The following is a 24,804-nucleotide window of genomic DNA, read 5'->3' on the forward strand; positions in this document are numbered from 1 at the left end:
TGGATATGGCAGTTAGGGGAGGAGCTATATAGCAGCTCTGCTCTGGGTGATCCTCTTGCAACTTCCTATTGGGAGGGAGAATATCCCACAAGTAATGGATGATCCGTGGACTGGATACACCACAAGAGAAATAAATTTATCAGGTAAGCATAAATTATGTTTTTTTACATTTTAGATCAAAATTTCAAGGTGTTTCATGTCCCTTGTTAAATTTAGATTTTGCAATGTACTTTAATTATTTTGCCAGCATTTCCTATAGTTGAATTCTTAAAGGGACACTGAACCCACATTTTTCTTTCATGATTCAGATAGAACATGACATTTTAAGCAACTTCTTAATTTACTCCTATTCTCACATTTACTTCATTCTCTTGGTATCTTTATTAAGAATGCATTTTTGGTGACCAACCTGGGCTGTTCTTGCTGATTGGTGGATAAATTCATTCACCAATAAAGTGCTGTCCAGACCAAACAAAGCTTAGATGCCTTCTTTTTCAAATAAAGATAGCAAGAGAACGAAGAAAAATTGATAAGAGTAAATTAGAAAGTTGCTTAATATTGCATGCTCTATCTATCTGAATCGCGAAAGAAAAAATTTGGGTTCAGTGGCCCTTTAAAACAAATTGCCAACAAATTACTATTTTAAATGCTTTTGAAACATATTTGCTTTTAATGTAGATGTTTTGCACTTCTTATAATGCATTTCTCCATATCATTTTGGGCCCCCCCATCATTTTTAAAGCTTTGTAGCAATTTTCTGACTTTAAAAAAAAAAAAAAAAAAAGAGTTGGGGGGGGGGTATATTCCCTTTATAATGTTTTGATCATTGCAAGTAGTTAAGTGTTTGTCCTGTATAGTTTCAATTGACTTTGCATTTTCACTTAATGTAATTAGTAGTTATTAAACACAAGTATTTACAGTGTATTTCTTTTGCAGAGCATATCGTAACGACACGTTGAAGCACAAAACATTCTACGAATCAATGCTTCCTCTCATCTCTCCAGTGCTGCTGTTTGCACTCTGCACTCTCTGGATCGTTGTTTCCCCTTCAGATATTTTGGAAGCCCACCCTAGACTTTTCTATTTCATGATGGGGACCACATTTGCTAATATTACGGTAAAGAAACTGCCTTTTAAATATTTATATCCCCTCATCTCTCTTTCTACAAAGCTTACATGATATGTTAGCCTTTTGCTTTTCTATAGTGAGTTTCTTACAGTATTTTCATACATATATTTCAAATTCAAGTGGTGTTTTTATGAGCAGCTGGCTGGTAAAATGAGTAGCCAACATTTAGGCCTGGCTGCCTCTGCTGGTGTTTCAAACTGCAACAGCAGAATATAAATGTTTATTACACCTACATGATCTGTTTGTTACAGCGTAGAATACGGACATTTCTTTCATGTAAGTGGCAAGAGTCCATGACCTAGTGACGTATGGGATATACATTCCCACAAGGAGGGGGCAAAGTTTCCCAAACCTTAAAATGCCTATAAATACACCTCCCACCTCACTCATATCTTAGTTTTACAATTATTGCCTCCTTGTGGAGGTGGTGAAGCAAGTTGTGCTTGATTTCTTCTGTGATAGGCGCTTCTAAGCATATTGAAGCCCAGTTCCTCTCAAAGTACAGTGTTTGTCTGAGGGATGTGAAGGGAGTATTGCCTGATGATTCCATGTTTTCACCTATGGGAAATCTTTTCTAAGGCTCTCTGTAATCGGTCGCAGAGATTCATCTGCTGCCTCCCTTTTCAGATCGACAGTATACTCCTCTACCATTACCTCTGCTGATATGTTTCAGTACTGGTTTGGCTTTCTGCTATATGTGGTAAGTATATATCATTTTTTAAAACACTCTCAGCTATGTTTGGCACTTTATTTTATAAAGTTTTAAATGTATATTGTATATACATATGAGTCAGCTCTGTGTATTTCCCTACTGCAGTCTTTCAGTTTCAGCATGGAAATTATGTTTATGGGAGGTTTTTTTGGCTTACTTGGGTTTCCTTACTTAGTTGTAAGATAGGAGCTTACCAAGTGTCTGATGAAAAGCCTGCTCCTAAATAAAACTTCATTTCATCTACTTTAAGACTCAGCGTTCCTTTTTCCTCATTCGTTTACTTAGTTGTAACTTGGAGTCTGTTTCTTAAATTTTCGTGGGCTTAGGCTCGCAATGACGCAGAACATTACTTTCTCCAACATAGGTGTGTCCGGTCCACGGCGTCATCCTTACTTGTGGGATATTCTCTTCCCCAACAGGAAATGGCAAAGAGCCCAGCAAAGCTGGTCACATGATCCCTCCTAGGCTCCGCCTACCCCAGTCATTCTCTTTGCCGTTGTACAGGCAACATCTCCACTGAGATGGCTTAGAGTTTTTTAGTGTTTAACTGTAGTTTTTATTATTCAATCAAGAGTTTGTTATTTTAAAATAGTGCTGGTATGTACTATTTACTCTGAAACAGAAAAGAGATGAAGATTTCTGTTTGTAAGAGGAAAATGATTTTAGCAACCGTTACTAAAATCGATGGCTGTTCCACACAGGGCTGTTGAGAGGAATTAACTTCAGTTGAGGGAACAGTGAGCAGAATCTTACTGCTTGAGGTATGACACATTCTAACAAGACGATGTAATGCTGGAAGCTGTCATTTTCCCTATGGGATCCGGTAAGCCATTTTTATTACAGACAATAAATAAGGGCTTCACAAGGGCTTTTGGAGACTGTAGACATTTTCTGGGCTAAATCGATTCATATATAAACATATTTAGCCTTGAGGAATCATTTTAATCTGGGTATTTTGTAAAATAATATCGGCAGGCACTGTTTTGGACACCTTATTCTCTAGGGGCTTTCCCTAATCATAGGCAGAGTCTCATTTTCGCGCCGGTATTGCGCACTTGTTTTTGAGAAGCATGACATGCAGTCGCATGTGTGAGGAGCTCTGATACATAGAAAAGACTTTCTGAAGGCGTCATTTGGTATCGTATTCCCCTTTGGGCTTGGTTGGGTCTCAGCAAAGCAGATACCAGGGACTGTAAAAGGGTTAAAGATAAAAAATTTGGTGTGCAATACTTTTAAGGCTTTAAGACACTGTGGTGAAATTTTGGTGAATTTTGAACAATTCCTTCATATTTTTTCGCAATTGCAGTAATAAAGTGTGTTCAGTTTAAAATTTAAAGTGACAGTAACGGTTTTATTTTAAAACGTTTTTTGTACTTTGTTATCAAGTTTATGCCTGTTTAACATGTCTGAACTACCAGATAGACTGTGTTCTGAATGTGGGGAAGCCAAGGTTCCTTCTCTTTTAAATAGATGTGATTTATGTGACACAAAATTTAGAGAAAATGATGCCCAAGATGATTCCTCAAGTGAGGGGTGTAAGCATGGTACTGCATCATCCCCTCCTTTGTCTACACCAGTCTTGCCCACTCAGGAGGCCCCTAGTACATCTAGCGCGCCAATACTCCTTACTATGCAACAATTAACGGCTGTAATGGATAATTCTATCAAAAACATTTTAGCCAAAATGCCCACTTATCAGCGCAAGCGCGACTGCTCTGTTTTAGATAATACTGAAGAGCATGAGGACGCTGATGATATTGTTTCTGAAGGGCCCCTACACCAGTCTGAGGGGGCCAGGGAGGTTTTGTCTGAGGGAGAAATTTCAGATTCAGGGAAAATTTCTCAACAAGCTGAACCTGATGTGATTACATTTAAATTTAAGTTGGAACATCTCCGCGCTCTGCTCAAGGAGGTGTTATCCACTCTGGATGATTGTGAGAATTTGATCATCCCAGAGAAACTATGTAAAATGGACAAGTTCCTGGAGGGCCCCCAGAAGCTTTTCCTATACCCAAGCGGGTGGCGGACATTGTAAATAAAGAATGGGAAAGGCCCGGTATACCTTTCGTCCCTCCCCCCATATTTAAAAAATTGTTTCCTATGGTCGACCCCAGAAAGGACTTATGGCAGACAGTCCCCAAGGTCGAGGGGGCGGTTTCTACTTTAAACAAACGCACCACTATACCCATAGAAGATAGTTGTGCTTTCAAAGATCCTATGGATAAAAAAATTAGAAGGTTTGCTTAAAAAGATGTTTGTTCAGCAAGGTTACCTTCTGCAACCAATTTCATGCATTGTCCCTGTCACTACAGCCGCGTGTTTCTGGTTCGATGAGCTAGAAAAGGCGATCACTAGTGATTCTCCTCCTTATGAGGAGATTATGGACAGAATCCGTGCTCTCAAATTGGCTAATTCTTTCACCCTAGACGCCACTTTGCAATTGGCTAGGTTAGCGGCGAAAAATTCTGGGTTTGCTATTGTGGCGCGCAGAGCGCTTTGGTTGAAATCTTGGTCAGCGGATGCGTCTTCCAAGAACAAATTGCTTAACATTCCTTTCAAGGGGAAAACGCTGTTTGGCCCTGACTTGAAAGAGATTATCTCTGATATCACTGGGGGTAAGGGCCACGCCCTTCCTCAGGATAGGTCTTTCAAGGCCAAAAATAAACCTAATTTTCGTCCCTTTCGTAGAAACGGACCAGCCCCAAGTGCTACGTCCTCTAAGCAAGAGGGTAATACTTCTCAAGCCAAGCCAGCCTGGAGACCAATGCAAGGCTGGAACAAGGGAAAGCAGGCCAAGAAACCTGCCACTGCTACCAAGACAGCATGAAATGTTGGCCCCCGATCCGGGACCGGATCTGGTGGGGGGCAGACTCTCTCTCTTCGCTCAGGCTTGGGCAAGAGATGTTCTGGATCCTTGGGCACTAGAAATAGTCTCCCAAGGTTATCTTCTGGAATTCAAGGGGCTTCCCCGAAGGGGGAGGTTCCACAGGTCTCAATTGTCTTCAGACCACATAAAAAAACAGGCATTCTTACATTGTGTGGAAGACCTGTTAAAAATGGGAGTAATTCATCCTGTTCCATTAGGGGAACAAGGGATGGGGTTCTACTCCAATCTGTTCGTAGTTCCCAAAAAAGAGGGAACGTTCAGACCAATCTTAGATCTCAAGATTCTAAACAAGTTTCTCAAGGTTCCATCGTTCAAAATGGAAACCATTCGAACAATTCTTCCTTCCATCCAGGAAGGTCAATTCATGACCACGGTGGATTTAAAGGATGCGTATCTACATATTCCTATCCACAAGGAACATCATCGGTTCCTAAGGTTCGCATTCCTGGACAAGCATTACCAGTTCGTGGCACTTCCTTTCGGATTAGCCACTGCTCCAAGGATTTTCACAAAGGTACTAGGGTCCCTTCTAGCGGTGCTAAGACCAAGGGGCATTGCAGTAGTACCTTACTTGGACGACATTTGGATTCAAGCGTCGTCCCTTCCTCAAGCAAAGGCTCACACGGACATAGTCCTGGCCTTTCTCAGATCTCACGGATGGAAAGTGAACGTAGAAAAGAGTTCTCTATCTCCGTCAACGAGGGTTCCCTTCTTGGGAACAATAATAGACTCCTTAGAAATGAGGATTTTTCTGACAGAGGCCAGAAAAACAAAACTTCTAAACTCTTGTCAAACACTTCATTCCGTTCCTCTTCCTTCCATAGCGCAGTGCATGGAAGTAATAGGTTTGATGGTAGCGGCAATGGACATAGTTCCTTTTGCGCGCATTCATCTAAGACCATTACAACTGTGCATGCTCAGTCAGTGGAATGGGGACTATACAGACTTGTCTCCGACGATACAAGTAAATCAGAGGACCAGAGATTCACTCCGTTGGTGGCTGTCTCTGGACAACCTGTCACAAGGGATGATCTTCCGCAGGCCAGAGTGGGTCATTGTCACGACCGACGCCAGTCTGATGGGCTGGGGCGCGGTCTGGGGACCCCTGAAAGCTCAGGGTCTTTGGTCTCGGGAAGAATCTCTTCTACCGATAAATATTCTGGAACTGAGAGCGATACTCAATGCTCTCAAGGCTTGGCCTCAGCTAGCAAAGGCCAAGTTCATACGGTTTCAATCAGACAACATGACGACTGTTGCGTACATCAACCATCAGGGGGGAACAAGGAGTTCCCTGGCGATGGAAGAAGTGACCAAAATCATTCAATGGGCGGAGACTCACTCCTGCCACCTGTCTGCAATCCACATCCCAGGAGTGGAAAATTGGGAAGCGGATTTTCTGAGTCGTCAGACATTATATCCGGGGGAGTGGGAACTCCATCCGGAAATCTTTGCCCAAATTACTCAACTGTGGGGCATTCCAGACATGGATCTGATGGCCTCTCGTCAGAACTTCAAGGTTCCTTGCTACGGGTCCAGATCCAGGGATCCCAAGGCGACTCTAGTAGATGCACTAGTAGCACCTTGGACCTTCAAACTAGCTTATGTATTCCCGCCGTTTCCTCTCATCCCCAGGCTGGTAGCCAGGATCAATCAGGAGAGGGCATCGGTGATCTTGATAGCTCCTGCGTGGCCACGCAGGACTTGGTATGCAGATCTGGTGAATATGTCATCGGCTCCACCATGGAAGCTACCTTTGAGACGAGACCTTCTTGTTCAAGGTCCGTTCGAACATCCGAATCTGGTCTCACTCCAACTGACTGCTTGGAGATTGAACGCTTGATCTTATCAAAACGAGGGTTCTCAGATTCTGTTATTGATACTCTTGTTCAGGCCAGAAAGCCTGTAACTAGAAAAATTTACCACAAAATATGGAAAAAATATATCTGTTGGTGTGAATCTAAAGGATTCCCTTGGGACAAGGGAAAAATTCCTAAGATTCTATCCTTTCTTCAAGAAGGATTGGAGAAAGGATTATCTGCAAGTTCCTTGAAGGGACAGATTTCTGCCTTGTCTGTGTTACTTCACAAAAAGCTGGCAGCTGTGCCAGATGTTCAAGCCTTTGTTCAGGCTCTGGTTAGAATCAAGCCTGTTTACAAACCTTTGACTCCTCCTTGGAGTCTCAACTTAGTTCTTTCAGTTCTTCAGGGGGTTCCGTTTGAACCCTTACATTCCGTTGATATTAAGTTATTATCTTGGAAAGTTTTGTTTTTGGTTGCAATTTCTTCTGCTAGAAGAGTTTCAGAATTATCTGCTCTGCAGTGTTCTCCTCCTTATCTGGTGTTCCATGCAGATAAGGTGGTTTTACGTACTAAACCTGGTTTTCTTCCGAAAGTTGTTTCTAACAAAAACATTAACCAGGAGATAGTCGTCCCTTCTTTGTGTCCGAATCCAGTTTCAAAGAAGGAACGTTTGTTGCACAATTTGGATGTTGTTCGCGCTCTAAAATTCTATTTAGATGCTACAAAGGATTTTAGACAAACATCCTTGTTTGTTGTTTATTCTGGTAAAAGGAGAGGTCAAAAAGCAACTTCTACCTCTCTCTCTTTTTGGATTAAAAGCATCATCAGATTGGCTTATGAGACTGCCGGACGGCAGCCTCCTGAAAGAATCACAGCTCATTCCACTAGGGCTGTGGCTTCCACATGGGCCTTCAAGAACGAGGCTTCTGTTGATCAGATATGTCGGGCAGCGACTTGGTCTTCACTGCACACTTTTACCAAATTTTACAAGTTTGATACTTTTGCTTCTTCTGAGGCTATTTTTGGGAGAAAGGTTTTGCAAGCCGTGGTGCCTTCCATTTAGGTGACCTGATTTGCTCCCTCCCTTCATCCGTGTCCTAAAGCTTTGGTATTGGTTCCCACAAGTAAGGATGACGCCGTGGACCGGACACACCTATGTTGGAGAAAACAGAATTTATGTTTACCTGATAAATTACTTTCTCCAACGGTGTGTCCGGTCCACGGCCCGCCCTGGTTTTTTAATCAGGTCTGATAATTTATTTTCCTTAACTACAGTCACCACGGTATCATATGGTTTCTCCTATGCAAATATTCCTCCTTTACGTCGGTCGAATGACTGGGGTAGGCGGAGCCTAGGAGGGATCATGTGACCAGCTTTGCTGGGCTCTTTGCCATTTCCTGTTGGGGAAGAGAATATCCCACAAGTAAGGATGACGCCGTGGACCGGACACACCGTTGGAGAAAGTAATTTATCAGGTAAACATAAATTCTGTTTTTTATTGCAACATTTTTGGCGCAAAGTTGCGTCATTTCTTGCGACTTTCTTGTTGCATTTTTTTGGGCGCAAAGTATGACGCGAATCACGCCATTTCACATGTTTAGCTTTGGCGTCAAAAGTTTCTTTCTGCATTTGCACCAATTTTGGCGCCAAAATTTGTTATATTAAAGTGAGTCAATCCTAGCGTTGTACAAATGCTTGGATTGACTATTGAAACAAATAAAGGGGACTTTCATTCATGAAGTATAAGATACTTCATGTAGAAAGCTCCTTTATTTGTTTCAATTGTTCGCCGTTTTTACCTGGTTCAGCAGCCCACGGCTATAAAGTTTTTTTGGCTAAGAAGTGACGTTTTCACCTCTTAGCCAATAGTCGTGCTGTAAATCCGGCTCCCATAGGCGCCAAGCCGGATTTACCGCACGGCTATTGGCCAAGATACCTCACCTCTTAGCAAAAAATGTAGAAGCTAAAAACGGCGATCAATTGAATCAAATAAAGGAGCTTTCTACATGAAGTATCTTATATATATATATATATATATATATATATATATATATATATATATATATATATATTTCTTTCATGTAATTAGCAAGAGTCCATGAGCTAGTGACGTATGGGATATACATTCCTACCAGGAGGGGCAAAGTTTCCCAAACCTCAAAATGCCTATAAATACACCCCTCACCACACCCACAAATCAGTTTTACAAACTTTGCCTCCTATGGAGGTGGTGAAGTAAGTTTGTGCTAGATTCTACGTTGATATGCGCTCCGCAGCAGGTTGGAGCCCGGTTTTCCTCTCAGCGTGCATTGAATGTCAGAGGGATGTGAGGAGAGTATTGCCTATTTGAATTCAATGATCTTCTTCTACGGGGTCTATTTCATAGGTTCTCTGTTATCGGTCGTAGAGATTCATCTCTTACCTCCCTTTTCAGATCGACGATATACTCTTTTATATATATATACCATTACCTCTGCTGATTTTCGTTTCAGTACTGGTTTGGCTTTCTACAAACATGTAGATGAGTTTCCTGGGGTAAGTCTTATTTTCTGTGACACTCTAAAGCTATGGTTGGGCACTTTTTTATAAAGTTCTAAGTATATGTATTCAAACATTTATTTGCCTTGACTCAGAATGTTCAACATTCCTTTTTTTCAGACAGTCAGTTTCATATTTGGGATAATGCATTTGAATCGATCATTTTTTCTTACCTTAAAAAATTTGACTTTTTCCCTGTGGGCTGCCAAATAATGTGGCGTCTTATTTGGCGCTAAAAAAATATGGGCGTCGCTTTTGTCTCCACATTATTTAAGTCTCATTTTTTATTGCTTCTGGTTGCTAGAAGCTTGTTCTTTGGCATTTTTTCCCATTCCTGAAACTGTCATTTAAGGAATTTGATCAATTTTGCTTTATATGTTGTTTTTTTCTCTTACATATTGCAAGATGTCTCACGTTGCATCTGAGTCAGAAGATACTTCAGGAAAATCGCTGCCTGGTGCTGGAACTACCAAAGCTAAGTGTATCTGCTGTAAACTTTTGGTAGCTATTCCTCCAGCTGTTGTTTGTATTAAATGTCATGACAAACTTGTTAATGCAGAAAATATTTCCTTTAGTAAAGTACCATTACCTGTTGCAGTTCCATCAACATCTAATGTTCAGAATGTTCCTGATAACTTAAGAGATTTTGTTTCAGAATCCATTAACCCCTTAATGACCACAGCACTTTTCCATTTTCTGTCCGTTTGGGACCAAGGCTATTTTTACATTTTTGCGGTGTTTGTGTTTAGCTGTAATTTTCCTCTTGCTCATTTACTGTACCCACACATATTATATACCGTTTTTCTCGCCATTAAATGGACTTTCCAAAGATACCATTATTTTCATCATATCTTATAATTTACTTTAAAAAAAATTATAAAATATGAGAAAAAAATGGAAAAAAACACACTTTTTCTAACTTTGACCCCCAAAATCTGTTATACATCTGCAACCACCAAAAAACACCCATGCTAAATAGTTTCTAAATTTTGTCCTGAGTTTAGAAATACCCAATGTTTACATGTTCTTTGCTTTTTTTGTAAGTTATAGGGCCATAAATACAAGTAGCACTTTGCTATTTCCAAACCATTTTTTTTTTTAGATTAGCGCTAGTTACATTAGAACACTAATATCTTTCAGGAATCCCTGAATATCTATTGACATGTATATATTTTTTTTTAGTAAACATCCCAAAGTATTGATCTAGGCCAATTTTGGTATATTTCATGCCACCATTTCACCGCCAAATGCGATCAAATACAAAAAATCGTTCACTTTTTCACAAATTTTTTCACAAACTTTTGGTTTCTCACTGAAATTATTTACAAACAGCTTGTGCAATTATGGCATAAATGATTGTAAATTTTTCTTTGGGATCCCCTTTGTTCAGAAATAGCAGACATATATGGCTTTGGTGTTGCTTTTTGGTAATTAGAAGGATGCTAAATGCCACTGTGCACCACACGTGTATTATGCCCAGCAGTAAAGGGGTTAATTAGGGAGCATGTAGGGAGCTTTTTGGGGTAATTTTAGCTTTAGTGTAGTGTAGTAGACAACCCCAAGTAATGATCTAGGCCTATTTTGGTATATTTCATGCCACCATTTCACCGCCAATTGCGATCAAATTAAAAAAAAAGTTAAATTTTTCACAATTTTAGGTTTCTCACTGAAATCATTTACAAACAGCTTGTGCAATTATAGCACAAATTGTTCTAAATGCTTCTCTGGGATCCCCTTTGTTCAGAAATAGCAGACATATATGGCTTTGGCATTGCTTTTTGGTACTTAGAAGGCTGCTAAATGCCGCTGCGCATCACACGTGTATTATAGCTAGCAGTGAAGGGGTTAATTAGGAAGTTTGTAGGGAGCTTGCAGGGTTAATTTTAGCTTTAGTGTAGAGATCAGCCTCCCACCTGACACATCAGACCCCCTGATCCCTCCCAAACAGCTCCCTTCCCTCCCCCACCCCACAATTGTCCCCGCCATCTTAAGTACTGGCAGCAACTCTGCCAGTACTAAAATAAAATATATATTTAGGCTTTTTTTTTTTTTTTTTTAAAGCATATTTACATATGCTGCTGTGTAGGAGCCCCCCTTAGCCCCCAACCTGGCTGATCCCCCACCAAACAGCTGTCTAACCCTCCCCCTCTGCCTTAATGGCCGCCATCTTGGGTACTGGCAGCTGTCTGCCAGTACCCAGTTTATAAAAAAAAACAGTTGCTTTTTCATTTTTCCCCCATTTTCTGTAGTGTAGCTCCCCTACCCACCAAAGAACAAACCCCCACCCCCTCCTAGATACCTTTGACTGTTGGTTTTTTTTTTTATAATAAAAAGCTTTACATGAAACTTTTCTGTAGTGTAGCGGTTCCCACCCGCTCCCGCCCCGTGCACGCGCCCGCCCGCCACCCGGCGTGCACGCGCGCGCGCCTGTGCGCGCCCCCATCGCCCCCGCCCCCGATCCCGCCCCCCTCTACATTACCCGGCCCATCGATGGCCGCCCACCCGCCTCCCAAGTCAGCTCCCACCCACCAACGTTACCGGCCACCGATGTCCGGTGCAGAGAGGGCCACAGAGTGGCTCTCTCTGCACCGGATGGCCATTTAAGGTTATTGCAGGATGCCTCCATATCGAGGCATCACTGCAATAACCGGAAAGCAGCTGGAAGCGAGCAGGATCGCTTCCAGCTGCTTTCCACACCGAGGACGTGCAGGGTACGTTCTCAGGCATTAACTGCCTTTTTTCTGAGGACGTACCCTGCACGTCCTCGGTCGTTAAGGGGTTAAGAAGGCTATGTCTGTTATTCCTCCTTCTAGTAAACATAAAAAGTCTTTTAAAACTTCTCTTTATCCAGATGAATTTTTAAATGAACATCATCATTCTGATTCTAATGATTCTTCTGGTTCAGAGGATTCTGTCTCAGAGGTTGATGCTGATAAATCTTCATATTTATTTAAAATGGAATTTATTTGTTCTTTATTTAAAGAAGTCCTAATTGCATTAGAAATTGAGGATTCTGGTCCTCTTGATACTAAATCTAAACGTTTAGACCAGGTCTTTAAATCTCCTGTAGTTATTCCAGAAATTTTTCCTGTTCCTGGTGCTATTTCTGAAGTAATTTCCAAGGAATGGAATAATTTGGGCAATTCATTTACTCCTTCTAAACGTTTTAAGCAATTATATCCTGTGCCGTCCGACAGATTAGAGTTTTGGGACAAAATCCCTAAAGTTGATGGGGCTATCTCTACCCTTGCTAAACGTACTACTATTCCTACGGCAGATGGTACTTCCTTTAAGGATCCTTTAGATAGGAAAATTGAATCCTTTCTAAGAAAAGCTTATTTGTGTTCAGGTAATCTTCTTAGACCTGCTATATCTTTGGCGGATGTTGCTGCAGCTTCAACTTTTTGGTTGGAAACTTTAGCGCAACAAGTAACAGATCATGATTCTCATAACATTATTATTCTTCTTCAACATGCTAATAATTTTATCTGTGATGCCATTTTTGATATTATCAGAGTTGATGTCAGGTTTATGTCTCTAGCTATTTTAGCTAGAAGAGCTTTATGGCTTAAAACTTGGAATGCTGATATGTCTTCTAAATCGACTCTACTTTCCCTTTCTTTCCAGGGTAATAAATTATTTGGTTCTCAGTTGGATTCTATTATCTCAACTGTTACTGGTGGGAAAGGAACTTTTTTACCTCAGGATAAAAAATCTAAGGGTAAAAACAGGGCTAATAATCGTTTTCGTTCCTTTCATTTCAACAAAGAACAAAAGCCTGATCCTTCATCCTCAGGAGCAGTTTCAGTTTGGAAACCATCTCCAGTCTGGAATAAATCCAAGCCTTCTAGAAAAGCAAAGCCAGCTTCTAAGTCCACATGAAGGTGCGGCCCTCATTCCAGCCCAGCTGGTAGGGGGCAGATTACGTTTTTTCAAAGAAATTTGGATCAGTTCTGTTCACAATCTTTGGATTCAGAACATTGTTTAAGAAGGGTACAGAATTGGTTTCAAGATAAGACCTCCTGCAAAGAGATTTTTTCTTTCCCGTGTCCCAGTAAACCCTGCGAAAGCTCAAGCATTTCTGAAATGTGTTTCAGATCTAGAGTTGGCTGGAGTAATTATGCCAGTTCCAGTTCTGGAACAGGGGCTGGGGTTTTATTCGAATCTCTTCATTGTACCAAAGAAGGAGAATTCCTTCAGACCAGTTCTGGATCTAAAAATATTGAATCGTTATGTAAGGATACCAACATTCAAAATGGTAACTGTAAGGACTATCCTGCCTTTTGTTCAGCAAGGGCATTATATGTCTACAATAGATTTACAGGATGCATATCTGCATATTCCGATTCATCCAGCTCACTATCAGTTTCTGAGATTCTCTTTCCTGGACAAGCATTACCAGTTTATGGTTCTGCCGTTTGGCCTAGCAACAGCTCCAAGAATTTTTACAAAGGTTCTCGGTGCCCTTCTGTCTGTAATCAGAGAACAGGGTATTGTGGTATTTCCTTATTTGGACGATATCTTGGTACTTGCTCAGTCTTCACATTTAGCAGAATCGACTTGTGTTGTTTCTTCAAGATCATGGTTGGAGGATCAATTCACTAAAAAGTTCATCGATTCCTCAGACAAGGGTAACCTTTTTGGGTTTCCAGATAGATTCAGTGTCCATGACTCTGTCTTTGACAGAGCTTTTTCAGCTTGTCGAAACCTTCAGTCACAATCATTCCCTTCGGTAGCCTTATGCATGGAAATTCTAGGTCTTATGACTGCTGCATCGGACGCGATCCCCTTTGCTCGTTTTCACATGCGACCTCTTCAGCTCTGTATGCTGAACCAATGGTGCAGGGATTACACAAAGATATCTCAATTAATATCTTTAAATCCGATTGTACGACACTCTCTGACGTGGTGGACAGATCACCATCGTTTAGTTCAGGGGGCTTCTTTTGTTCTTCCGACCTGGACTGTAATTTCAACAGATGCAAGTCTTACAGGTTGGGGAGCTGTTTGGGGGTCTCTGACGGCACAAGGGGTTTGGGAATCTCAGGAGGTGAGATTACCGATCAATATTTTGGAACTCCGTGCAATTTTCAGAGCTCTTCAGTCCTGGCCTCTTCTGAAGAGAGAGTCATTCATTTGTTTTCAGACAGACAATGTCACAACTGTGGCATACATCAATCATCAAGGAGGGACTCACAGTCCTCTGGCTATGAAAGAAGTATCTCGAATTCTGGTTTGGGCGGAATCCAGCTCCTGTCTAATCTCTGCGGTTCATATCCCAGGTATAGACAATTGGGAAGCGGATTATCTCAGTCGCCAAACGTTGCATCCGGGCGAATGGTCTCTTCACCCAGAGGTATTTCTTCAGATTGTTCAAATGTGGGAACTTCCAGAAATAGATCTGATGGCTTCTCATCTAAACAAGAAACTTCCCAGGTATCTGTCCAGATCCCGGGATCCTCAGGCGGAGGCAGTGGATGCATTATCACTTCCTTGGAAGTATCATCCTGCCTATATCTTTCCGCCTCTAGTTCTTCTTCCAAGAGTAATCTCCAAGATTCTGAAGGAATTCTCGTTTGTTCTGCTGGTAGCTCCAGCATGGCCTCACAGGTTTTGGTATGCGGATCTTGTCCGGATGGCTTCTTGCCAGCCGTGGACTCTTCCGTTAAGACCAGACCTTCTGTCGCAAGGTCCTTTCTTCCATCAGGATCTCAAATCCTTAATTTTAAAGGTATGGAGATTGAACGCTTGATTCTTGGTCAAAGAGGTTTCTCTGACTCTGTGATTAATACTATGTTACAGGCTCGTAAATCTGTTTCTAGAGAAATATATTATAGAGTCTGGAAGACTTATATTTCTTGGTGTCTTTCTCATCATTTTTCTTGGCATTCTTTTAGAATTCCGAGAATTTTGCAGTTTCTTCAGGATGGTTTGGATAACGGTTTGTCTGCAAGTTCCTTGAAAGGACAAATCTCTGCTCTTTCTGTTCTTTTTCACAGAAAGATTGCTAATCTTCCTGATATTCATTGTTTTGTACAAGCCTTGGTTCGTATAAAACCTGTCATTAAGTCAATTTCTCCTCCTTGGAGTTTGAATTTGGTTCTGGGGGCTCTTCAAGCTCCTCCGTTTTAACCTATGCATTCATTGGACATTAAATTAATTTCTTGGAAAGTTGTGTTCCTTTTGGCCATCTCTTCTGCCAGAAGAGTCTCTGAATTGTCTGCTCTTTCTTCTGAGTCTCCTTTTCTGATTTTTCATCAGGATAAGGCGGTGTTGCGAACTTCTTTTCAATTTTTACCTAAGGTTGTGAATTCCAACAACATTAGTAGAGAAATTGTGGTTCCTTCATTATGTCCTAATCCTAAGAATTCTAAGGAGAAATCATTGCATTCTTTGGATGTTGTTAGAGCTTTGAAATATTATGTTGAAGCTACTAAGTCTTTCCGAAAGACTTCTAGTCTATTTGTCATCTTTTCCGGTTCTAGAAAAGGCCAGAAAGCTTCTGCCATTTCTTTGGCATCTTGGTTGAAATCTTTAATTCATCATGCTTATGTCGAGTCGGGTAAAACTCCGCCTCAAAGGATTACAGCTCATTCTACTAGGTCAGTGTCTACTTCCTGGGCATTTAGGAATGAAGCTTCAGTTGATCAGATTTGCAAAGCAGCAACTTGGTCTTCTTTGCATACTTTTACTAAATTCTACCATTTTGATGTATTTTCTTCTTCTGATGCAGTTTTTGGTAGAAAAGTACTTCAGGCAGCTGTTTCGGTTTGAATCTTCTGCTTATATTTTTCATATTAAACTTTATTTTGGGTGTGGATTATTTTTCAGCGGAATTGGCTGTCTTTATTTTATCCCTCCCTCTCTAGTTACTCTTGCGTGGAAAGATCCACATCTTGGGTAGTCATTATCCCATACTTCACTAGCTCATGGACTCTTGCTAATTACATGAAAGAAAACATAATTTATGTAAGAACTTACCTGATAAATTCATTTCTTTCATATTAGCAAGAGTCCATGAGGCCCGCCCTTTTTGTGGTGGTATGATTTTTTTGTATAAAGCACAATTATTCCAATTCCTTATTTTTTATGCTTTCGCACTTTTTTATCACCCCACTTCTTGGCTATTCGTTAAACTGATTTGTGGGTGTGGAGAGGGGTGTATTTATAGGCATTTTGAGGTTTGGGAAACTTTGCCCCTCCTGGTAGGAATGTATATCCCATACGTCACTAGCTCATGGACTCTTGCTAATATGAAAGAAATGAATTTATCAGGTAAGTTCTTACATAAATTATGTTATATATATATATATATATATATATATATATATATATATATATATATATATATATATATATATATATATATATATATATATACTTCATGAATAAAAGTCCCCTTTATTTCTTACAATAGTCAATATCGGCGTTTGTAAAACGCTAGGATTGACTTTCACTTTAAGTCTCTTCCCCCTTTTGCTCTTCTCTCATTTGATTCTTAGAGGGCTAGGTTGCTTGCTGTTGATTACCTTAATTTATCATAAGCATTTTTTCCCATTCCTGAAACTGATACTTTGAGGAAATTGGATATTTAGTTTAAATGTTGTTTTTTTCTTTTTTGTTAAATTTTTGCAAGATATATCAGACTGATCCTGCCTCTGTTAGGAACTAAGCTGCCTGAACACAAATCTACCAAAGCTAAGTGTGTATGTTGTAAATTAGCTGAACTTTCTTTAGCTCAATTATGTGGCACTTGTTGGAAAAATTATTTCATGCTGATAATATTTCTATAAGTGCAAATACATCTACTGTTAAACCTTCACAGTCTAATGTACATGATAATCCTGTAGATATAAAAGATTATATTGCTGCAACCATAATAAAGGCTATGACTGCTATTCTGCTTTAAAATAAACATAAAAGGTCTCTCCTGAACTCCTGAAATGTGTTTCAGACCTAGAGCTTTCAGGGATGAATGTTCCAGTTTCTCTGCAGGAACGGGGTTTGGGTTTTTATTCAAATCTATTCATTGTCCCAATGAAAGAAGATAAGCTCAGACCAATTCTGGATCTGAAATTTTTCAATAATTTTTTGTAAGAATCCCAACTTTCAAGATGGTGACTATAAGGACTATTATGCCTTTTGTTCAGCAAGGGCATTTCATGTCCACAATAGACTTACAGGACGCATAGCTTCACATTCCGATTCATCCAGACCACTATCTGTTTCTGAGATTCTCTTTTCTAGACAAGCATTACCAATTTGTCGTTCTTCCGTTAGGCCTAGCGACAGCTCCGAGGATCTTCTTAAATGTTCTCGGTGCCCTTCTATCTGTAATCAGAGAGCAGGTGTTGCTGTGTTTCCTTATTTGGACGATACGACAAGTGTGGTTTCTTAAAAGACATGGTTGGAGGATCAATTTACAAAAAGGGTCACCTTTTTAGGTTTCCAGATAGATGCAGTGTTCATGACTTTCTTTCTCTGACAGACAAAAGACGAATGAAGTTAGTTTTAGCTTTTCTAAACTATCAGTCTCTATCATTCCCTTTACTGGCTATGTACATGGAAGTTTTAGGTCTCATGACTGCAGCATCGGACGCAATCCCCTTTGCTCATTTTCATACGAGACATCTGCAGCTTTGCATGTTGCACCAATGGTGCAGGGATTATACTCTGCTGTCACAACTGATATACTTAAATCCCAACACTCAACTCTCTGACTTGGTGGATAGACCATCACCTTATTTTTCAAGGGGCCTCATTTGTTCGTCCTACCTGGACTATGATCACAACAGATGCAAGTCTTACAGGTTAGGGAGCTGTCTGGGGGTCTGACAGCACAAGGGGTTTGGAAACCTCAAGAGACGAGGTTACCAATCAATATTTTAGAACTCTATTTTCAGAGCTCTTCAGGCGTGGCCTCTATTGAAGAGAGAAGTTTACATTTATTTCTCCAACATAGGTGTGTCCGGTCCACGGCGTCATCCTTACTTGTGGGATATTCTCTTCCCCAACAGGAAATGGCAAAGAGCCCAGCAAAGCTGGTCACATGATCCCTCCTAGGCTCCGCCTACCCCAGTCATTCTCTTTGCCGTTGTACAGGCAACATCTCCACGGAGATGGCTTAGAGTTTTTTAGTGTTTAACTGTAGTTTTTATTATTCAATCAAGAGTTTGTTATTTTGAAATAGTGCTGGTATGTACTATTTACTCAGAAACAGAAAAGAGATGAAGATTTCTGTTTGTATGAGGAAAATGATTTTAGCAACCGTCACTAAAATCCATGGCTGTTCCACACAGGACTGTTGAGAGCAATTAACTTCAGTTGGGGGAACAGTGAGCAGTCTCTTGCTGCTTGAGGTATGACACATTCTAACAAGACGATGTAATGCTGGAAGCTGTCATTTTCCCTATGGGATCCGGTAAGCCATGTTTATTACGATCGTAAATAAGGGCTTCACAAGGGCTTATTAAGACTGTAGACTTTTTCTGGGCTAAATTGATTCATTATTAACACATATTTAGCCTTGAGGAATCATTTTATCTGGGTATTTTGATATAATAATATCGGCAGGCACTGTTTTAGACACCTTATTCTTTAGGGGCTTTCCCAAAGCATAAGCAGAGCCTCATTTTCGCGCCGGTGTTGCGCACTTGTTTTTGAGAGGCATGGCATGCAGTCGCATGTGAGAGGAGCTCTGATACTTAGAAAAGACTTTCTGAAGGCGTCATTTGGTATCGTATTCCCCTTTGGGCTTGGTTGGGTCTCAGCAAAGCAGATACCAGGGACTGTAAAGGGGTTAAAGTTCAAAACGGCTCCGGTTCCGTTATTTTAAGGGTTAAAGCTTCCAAATTTGGTGTGCAATACTTTTAAGGCTTTAAGACACTGTGGTGAAAATTTGGTGAATTTTGAACAATTCCTTCATGTTTTTTCGCAATTGCAGTAATAAAGTGTGTTCAGTTTAAAATTTAAAGTGACAGTAACGGTTTTATTTTAAAACGTTTTTTGTACTTTGTTATCAAGTTTATGCCTGTTTAACATGTCTGAACTACCAGATAGACTGTGTTCTGAATGTGGGGAAGCCAGAATTCCTATTCATTTAAATAAATGTGATTTATGTGACAATGACAATGATGCCCAAGATGATTCCTCAAGTGAGGGGAGTAAGCATGGTACTGCATCATTCCCTCCTTCGTCTACACGAGTCTTGCCCACTCAGGAGGCCCCTAGTACATCTAGCGCGCCAATACTCCTTACTATGCAACAATTAACGGCTGTAATGGATAATTCTGTCAAAAACATTTTAGCCAAAATGAACACTTATCAGCGTAAGCGCGACTGCTCTATTTTAGATACTGAAGAGCATGACGACGCTGATAATAATATTTCTGACGGGCCCCTAACCCAGTCTGATGGGGCCAGGGAGGTTTTGTCTGAGGGAGAAATTACTGATTCAGGGAACATTTCTCAACAAGCTGAACCTGATGTGATTGCATTTAAATTTAAGTTGGAACATCTCCGCATTCTGCTCAAGGAGGTATTATCCACTCTGGATGATTGTGACAAGTTGGTCATCCCAGAGAAACTATGTAAAATGGACAAGTTCCTAGAGGTGCCGGGGCTCCCAGAAGCTTTTCCTATACCCAAGCGGGTGGCGGACATTGTTAATAAAGAATGGGAAAGGCCCGGTATTCCTTTCGTCCCTCCCCCCATATTTAAAAAATTGTTTCCTATGGTCGACCCCAGAAAGGACTTATGGCAGACAGTCCCCAAGGTCAAGGGAGCGGTTTCCACTTTAAACAAACGCACCACTATACCCATAGAGGATAGTTGTGCTTTCAAAGATCCTATGGATAAAAAATTAGAAGGTTTGCTTAAAAAGATGTTTGTTCAGCAAGGTTACCTTCTACAACCAATTTCATGCATTGTCCCTGTCGCTACAGCCGCATGTTTCTGGTTCGATGAGCTGATAAAGGCGGTCGATAGTGATTCTCCTCCTTTTGAGGAGATTATGGACAGAATCAATGCTCTCAAATTGGCTAATTCTTTCACCCTAGACGCCACTTTGCAATTGGCTAGGTTAGCGGCTAAGAATTCTGGGTTTGCTATTGTGGCGCGCAGCGTCTTCCAAGAACAAGCTATTTAACATTCCTTTCAAGGGGAAAACGCTGTTTGGCCCTGACTTGAAAGAGATTATCTCTGATATCACTGGGGGTAAGGGCCACGCCCTTCCTCAGGATCGGCCTTTCAAGGCAAAAAATAAACCTAATTTTCGTCCCTTTCGTAGAAACGGACCAGCCCAAGGTGCTACGTCCTCTAAGCAAGAGGGTAATACTTCTCAAGCCAAGCCAGCTTGGAGACCAATGCAAGGCTGGAACAAGGGAAAGCAGGCCAAGAAACCTGCCACTGCTACCAAGACAGCATGAAATGTTGGCCCCCGATCCGGGACCGGATCTGGTGGGGGGCAGACTCTCTCTCTTCGCTCAGGCTTGGGCAAGAGATGTTCTGGATCCTTGGGCGCTAGAAATAGTCTCCCAAGGTTATCTTCTGGAATTCAAGGGACTTCCCCCAAGGGGGAGGTTCCACAGGTCTCAGTCGTCTTCAGACCACATAAAAAGACAGGCATTCTTACATTGTGTAGAAGACCTGTTAAAAATGGGAGTGATTCATCCTGTTCCATTAAGAGAACAAGGGATGGGGTTCTACTCCAATCTGTTCATAGTTCCCAAAAAAGAGGGAACGTTCAGACCAATCTTAGATCTCAAGATCTTAAACAAGTTTCTCAAGGTTCCATCGTTCAAGATGGAAACCATTCGAACTATTCTTCCTTCCATCCAGGAAGGTCAATTCATGACCACGGTGGATTTAAAGGATGCGTATCTACATATTCCTATCCACAAGGAACATCATCGGTTCCTAAGGTTCGCATTCCTGGACAAACATTACCAGTTCGTGGCGCTTCCTTTCGGATTAGCCACTGCTCCAAGGATTTTCACAAAGGTACTAGGGTCCCTTCTAGCTGTGCTAAGACCAAGGGGCATTGCTGTAGTACCTTACTTGGACGACATTCTGATTCAAGCGTCGTCCCTTCCTCAAGCAAAGGCTCACACGGACATTGTCCTGGCCTTTCTCAGATCTCACGGATGGAAAGTGAACGTGGAAAAGAGTTCTCTATCTCCGTCAACAAGGGTTCCCTTCTTGGGAACAATAATAGACTCCTTAGAAATGAGGATTTTTCTGACAGAGGCCAGAAAAACAAAACTTCTAGACTCTTGTCGGATACTTCATTCCGTTCCTCTTCCTTCCATAGTTCAGTGCATGGAAGTGATCGGGTTGATGGTAGCGGCAATGGACATAGTTCCTTTTGCGCGCATTCATCTAAGACCATTACAACTGTGCATGCTCAGTCAGTGGAATGGGGACTATACAGACTTGTCTCCGAAGATACAAGTAAATCAGAGGACCAGAGACTCACTCCGTTGGTGGCTGTCCCTGGACAACCTGTCACAAGGGATGACATTCCGCAGACCAGAGTGGGTCATTGTCACGACCGACGCCAGTCTGATGGGCTGGGGCGCGGTCTGGGGATCCCTGAAAGCTCAGGGTCTTTGGTCTCGGGAAGAATCTCTTCTACCGATAAATATTCTGGAACTGAGAGCGATATTCAATGCTCTCAAGGCTTGGCCTCAGCTAGCGAGGGCCAAGTTCATACGGTTTCAATCAGACAACATGACAACTGTTGCGTACATCAACCATCAGGGGGGAACAAGGAGTTCCCTAGCGATGGAAGAAGTGACCAAAATCATTCTATGGGCGGAGTCTCACTCCTGCCACCTGTCTGCTATCCACATCCCAGGAGTGGAAAATTGGGAAGCGGATTTTCTGAGTCGTCAGACATTGCATCCGGGGGAGTGGGAACTCCATCCGGAAATCTTTGCCCAAGTCACTCAGCTGTGGGGCATTCCAGACATGGATCTGATGGCCTCTCGTCAGAACTTCAAAGTTCCTTGCTACGGGTCCAGATCCAGGGATCCCAAGGCGGCTCTAGTGGATGCACTAGTAGCACCTTGGACCTTCAAACTAGCTTATGTGTTCCCGCCGTTTCCTCTCATCCCCAGGCTGGTAGCCAGGATCAATCAGGAGAGGGCGTCGGTGATCTTGATAGCTCCTGCGTGGCCACGCAGGACTTGGTATGCAGATCTGGTGAATATGTCATCGGCTCCACCTTGGAAGCTACCTTTGAGACGAGACCTTCTTGTTCAGGGTCCGTTCGAACATCCGAATCTGGTTTCACTCCAGCTGACTGCTTGGAGATTGAACGCTTGATTTTATCGAAGCGAGGGTTCTCAGATTCTGTTATCGATACTCTTGTTCAGGCCAGAAAGCCTGTAACTAGAAAGATTTACCACAAAATTTGGAAAAAATATATCTGTTGGTGTGAATCTAAAGGATTCCCTTGGGACAAGGTTAAGATTCCTAGGATTCTATCCTTCCTTCAAGAAGGATTGGAAAAAGGATTATCTGCAAGTTCCCTGAAGGGACAGATTTCTGCCTTGTCGGTGTTACTTCACAAAAAGCTGGCTGCTGTGCCAGATGTTCAAGCCTTTGTTCAGGCTCTGGTTAGAATTAAGCCTGTTTACAAACCTTTGACTCCTCCTTGGAGTCTCAATTTAGTTCTTTCAGTTCTTCAGGGGGTTCCGTTTGAACCCTTACATTCCGTTGATATTAAGTTATTATCTTGGAAAGTTTTGTTTTTAGTTGCAATTTCTTCTGCTAGAAGAGTTTCAGAATTATCTGCTCTGCAGTGTTCTCCTCCTTATCTGGTGTTCCACGCAGATAAGGTGGTTTTACGTACTAAACCTGGTTTTCTTCCAAAAGTTGTTTCTAACAAAAACATTAACCAGGAGATTATCGTACCTTCTCTGTGTCCGAAACCAGTTTCAAAGAAGGAACGTTTGTTGCACAATTTGGATGTTGTTCGCGCTCTAAAATTCTATTTAGATGCTACAAAGGATTTTAGACAAACATCTTCCTTGTTTGTTTATTCCGGTAAAAGGAGAGGTCAAAAAGCAACTTCTACCTCTCTCTCTTTTTGGATTAAAAGCATCATCAGATTGGCTTACGAGACTGCCGGACGGCAGCCTCCCGAAAGAATCACAGCTCATTCCACTAGGGCTGTGGCTTCCACATGGGCCTTCAAGAACGAGGCTTCTGTTGATCAGATATGTAGGGCAGCGACTTGGTCTTCACTGCACACTTTTACCAAATTTTACAAGTTTGATACTTTTGCTTCTTCTGAGGCTATTTTTGGGAGAAAGGTTTTGCAAGCCGTGGTGCCTTCCATTTAGGTGACCTGATTTGCTCCCTCCCTTCATCCGTGTCCTAAAGCTTTGGTATTGGTTCCCACAAGTAAGGATGACGCCGTGGACCGGACACACCTATGTTGGAGAAAACAGAATTTATGTTTACCTGATAAATTACTTTCTCCAACGGTGTGTCCGGTCCACGGCCCGCCCTGGTTTTTTTTTAATCAGGTCTGATAATTTATTTTCTTTAACTACAGTCACCACGGTACCATATGGTTTCTCCTATGCAAATATTCCTCCTTAACGTCGGTCGAATGACTGGGGTAGGCGGAGCCTAGGAGGGATCATGTGACCAGCTTTGCTGGGCTCTTTGCCATTTCCTGTTGGGGAAGAGAATATCCCACAAGTAAGGATGACGCCGTGGACCGGACACACCGTTGGAGAAAGTAATTTATCAGGTAAACATAAATTCTGTTTTTCAGACAGTATAACCGTGGCATATGTCAATCATCAAGGAGGGACTCGCAGTCCTTCAGCAATAAAGGAAGTATCTCTTTCTTGGGGGAATCCAACTCTTGTCAAATATCTGTGATTCATATCCCAGGTGTAGACAATTGGGAAGCGGATTATCTCAGCCGCCAGTCTTTACATCCAGGGGAGTGGTCTCTCTATCCAGATCTGATGGCCTCTCGTCTAAACAAGAAGCTTTCCAGGTCCAAGGATCCTCAGGCGGAGATGGTAGATGCCTTAGCAGTTCCTTGGTTTTACCAACCTGCTTATATTTTTCCGCCTCTGGTTCTTATTCCAAGGGTGATCTCCAAGATCATAATGGAACAATCTCATGTGTTTCTAATAGCACCAGCATGGCTTCACAGGTTTTGCTATGCGGATCTTGTCTGGATGTCCAGTTGCCAGCCTTGGACACTTCCTTTAAGGTCAGACCTTCTGTCTCAAGGGTCTTTTTTCCATCAGGATCTCAAATCTCTAAATTTGAAGGCATGGAAATTGAACGCTTAGTCATAGAGGTTTCTCTGACTCAGTAATTAGCACTATGATACATGCTCGTAAGTCTGTTTCAAGGAACATTTATCAAAGGATTTTACAGTTTCTTCAGGATGGTTTGAATAAGGGTTTGTCTGCAAATACTTTTAAAGGACAAATTTCTGCTCTTTCTGTTTTATTTCATAGAAAGATTGCTAAACTTCCTGACATTCACTGTTTTGTTTAGGCTTTGATTTGTATCAAACCTGTTATTAAATTTACTTATCCTTGTCGTGTCAATTTGGTTTTGCACAGGCTCTTCCTTTTGAGCCTATGCATTCTCTGGATATTAAATTACTTTCATGGAAATTATTGCTTTTGGCTAACTCGTCTGCTCGAAGAGTTTCCGAATTGTCTGTTCTCTCTTGGGAGTCTCCTTTTCCGATTTTCC

The 24,804-nt window shown here is 41.6% G+C and overlaps 1 protein-coding gene across 1 annotated transcript in view; it reads left to right on the top strand.

Annotated features, from left to right (window-relative positions):
* SELENOI (selenoprotein I) overlaps nucleotides 1–24,804 on the top strand; it is a gene marked incomplete in the record, with an annotated part of 159,067 nt that overhangs the window by 126,806 nt on the left and 7,457 nt on the right. Inside the window, 1 exon segment of the mRNA XM_053709491.1 lies at nucleotides 937–1,117. Within this exon segment, the coding sequence (XP_053565466.1) occupies nucleotides 937–1,117 (181 nt within the window).

This window comes from Bombina bombina, chromosome 4 (assembly GCF_027579735.1).
Source record: "Bombina bombina isolate aBomBom1 chromosome 4, aBomBom1.pri, whole genome shotgun sequence".
In the NCBI taxonomy this organism is placed as follows: Eukaryota; Metazoa; Chordata; class Amphibia; order Anura; family Bombinatoridae; genus Bombina; species Bombina bombina.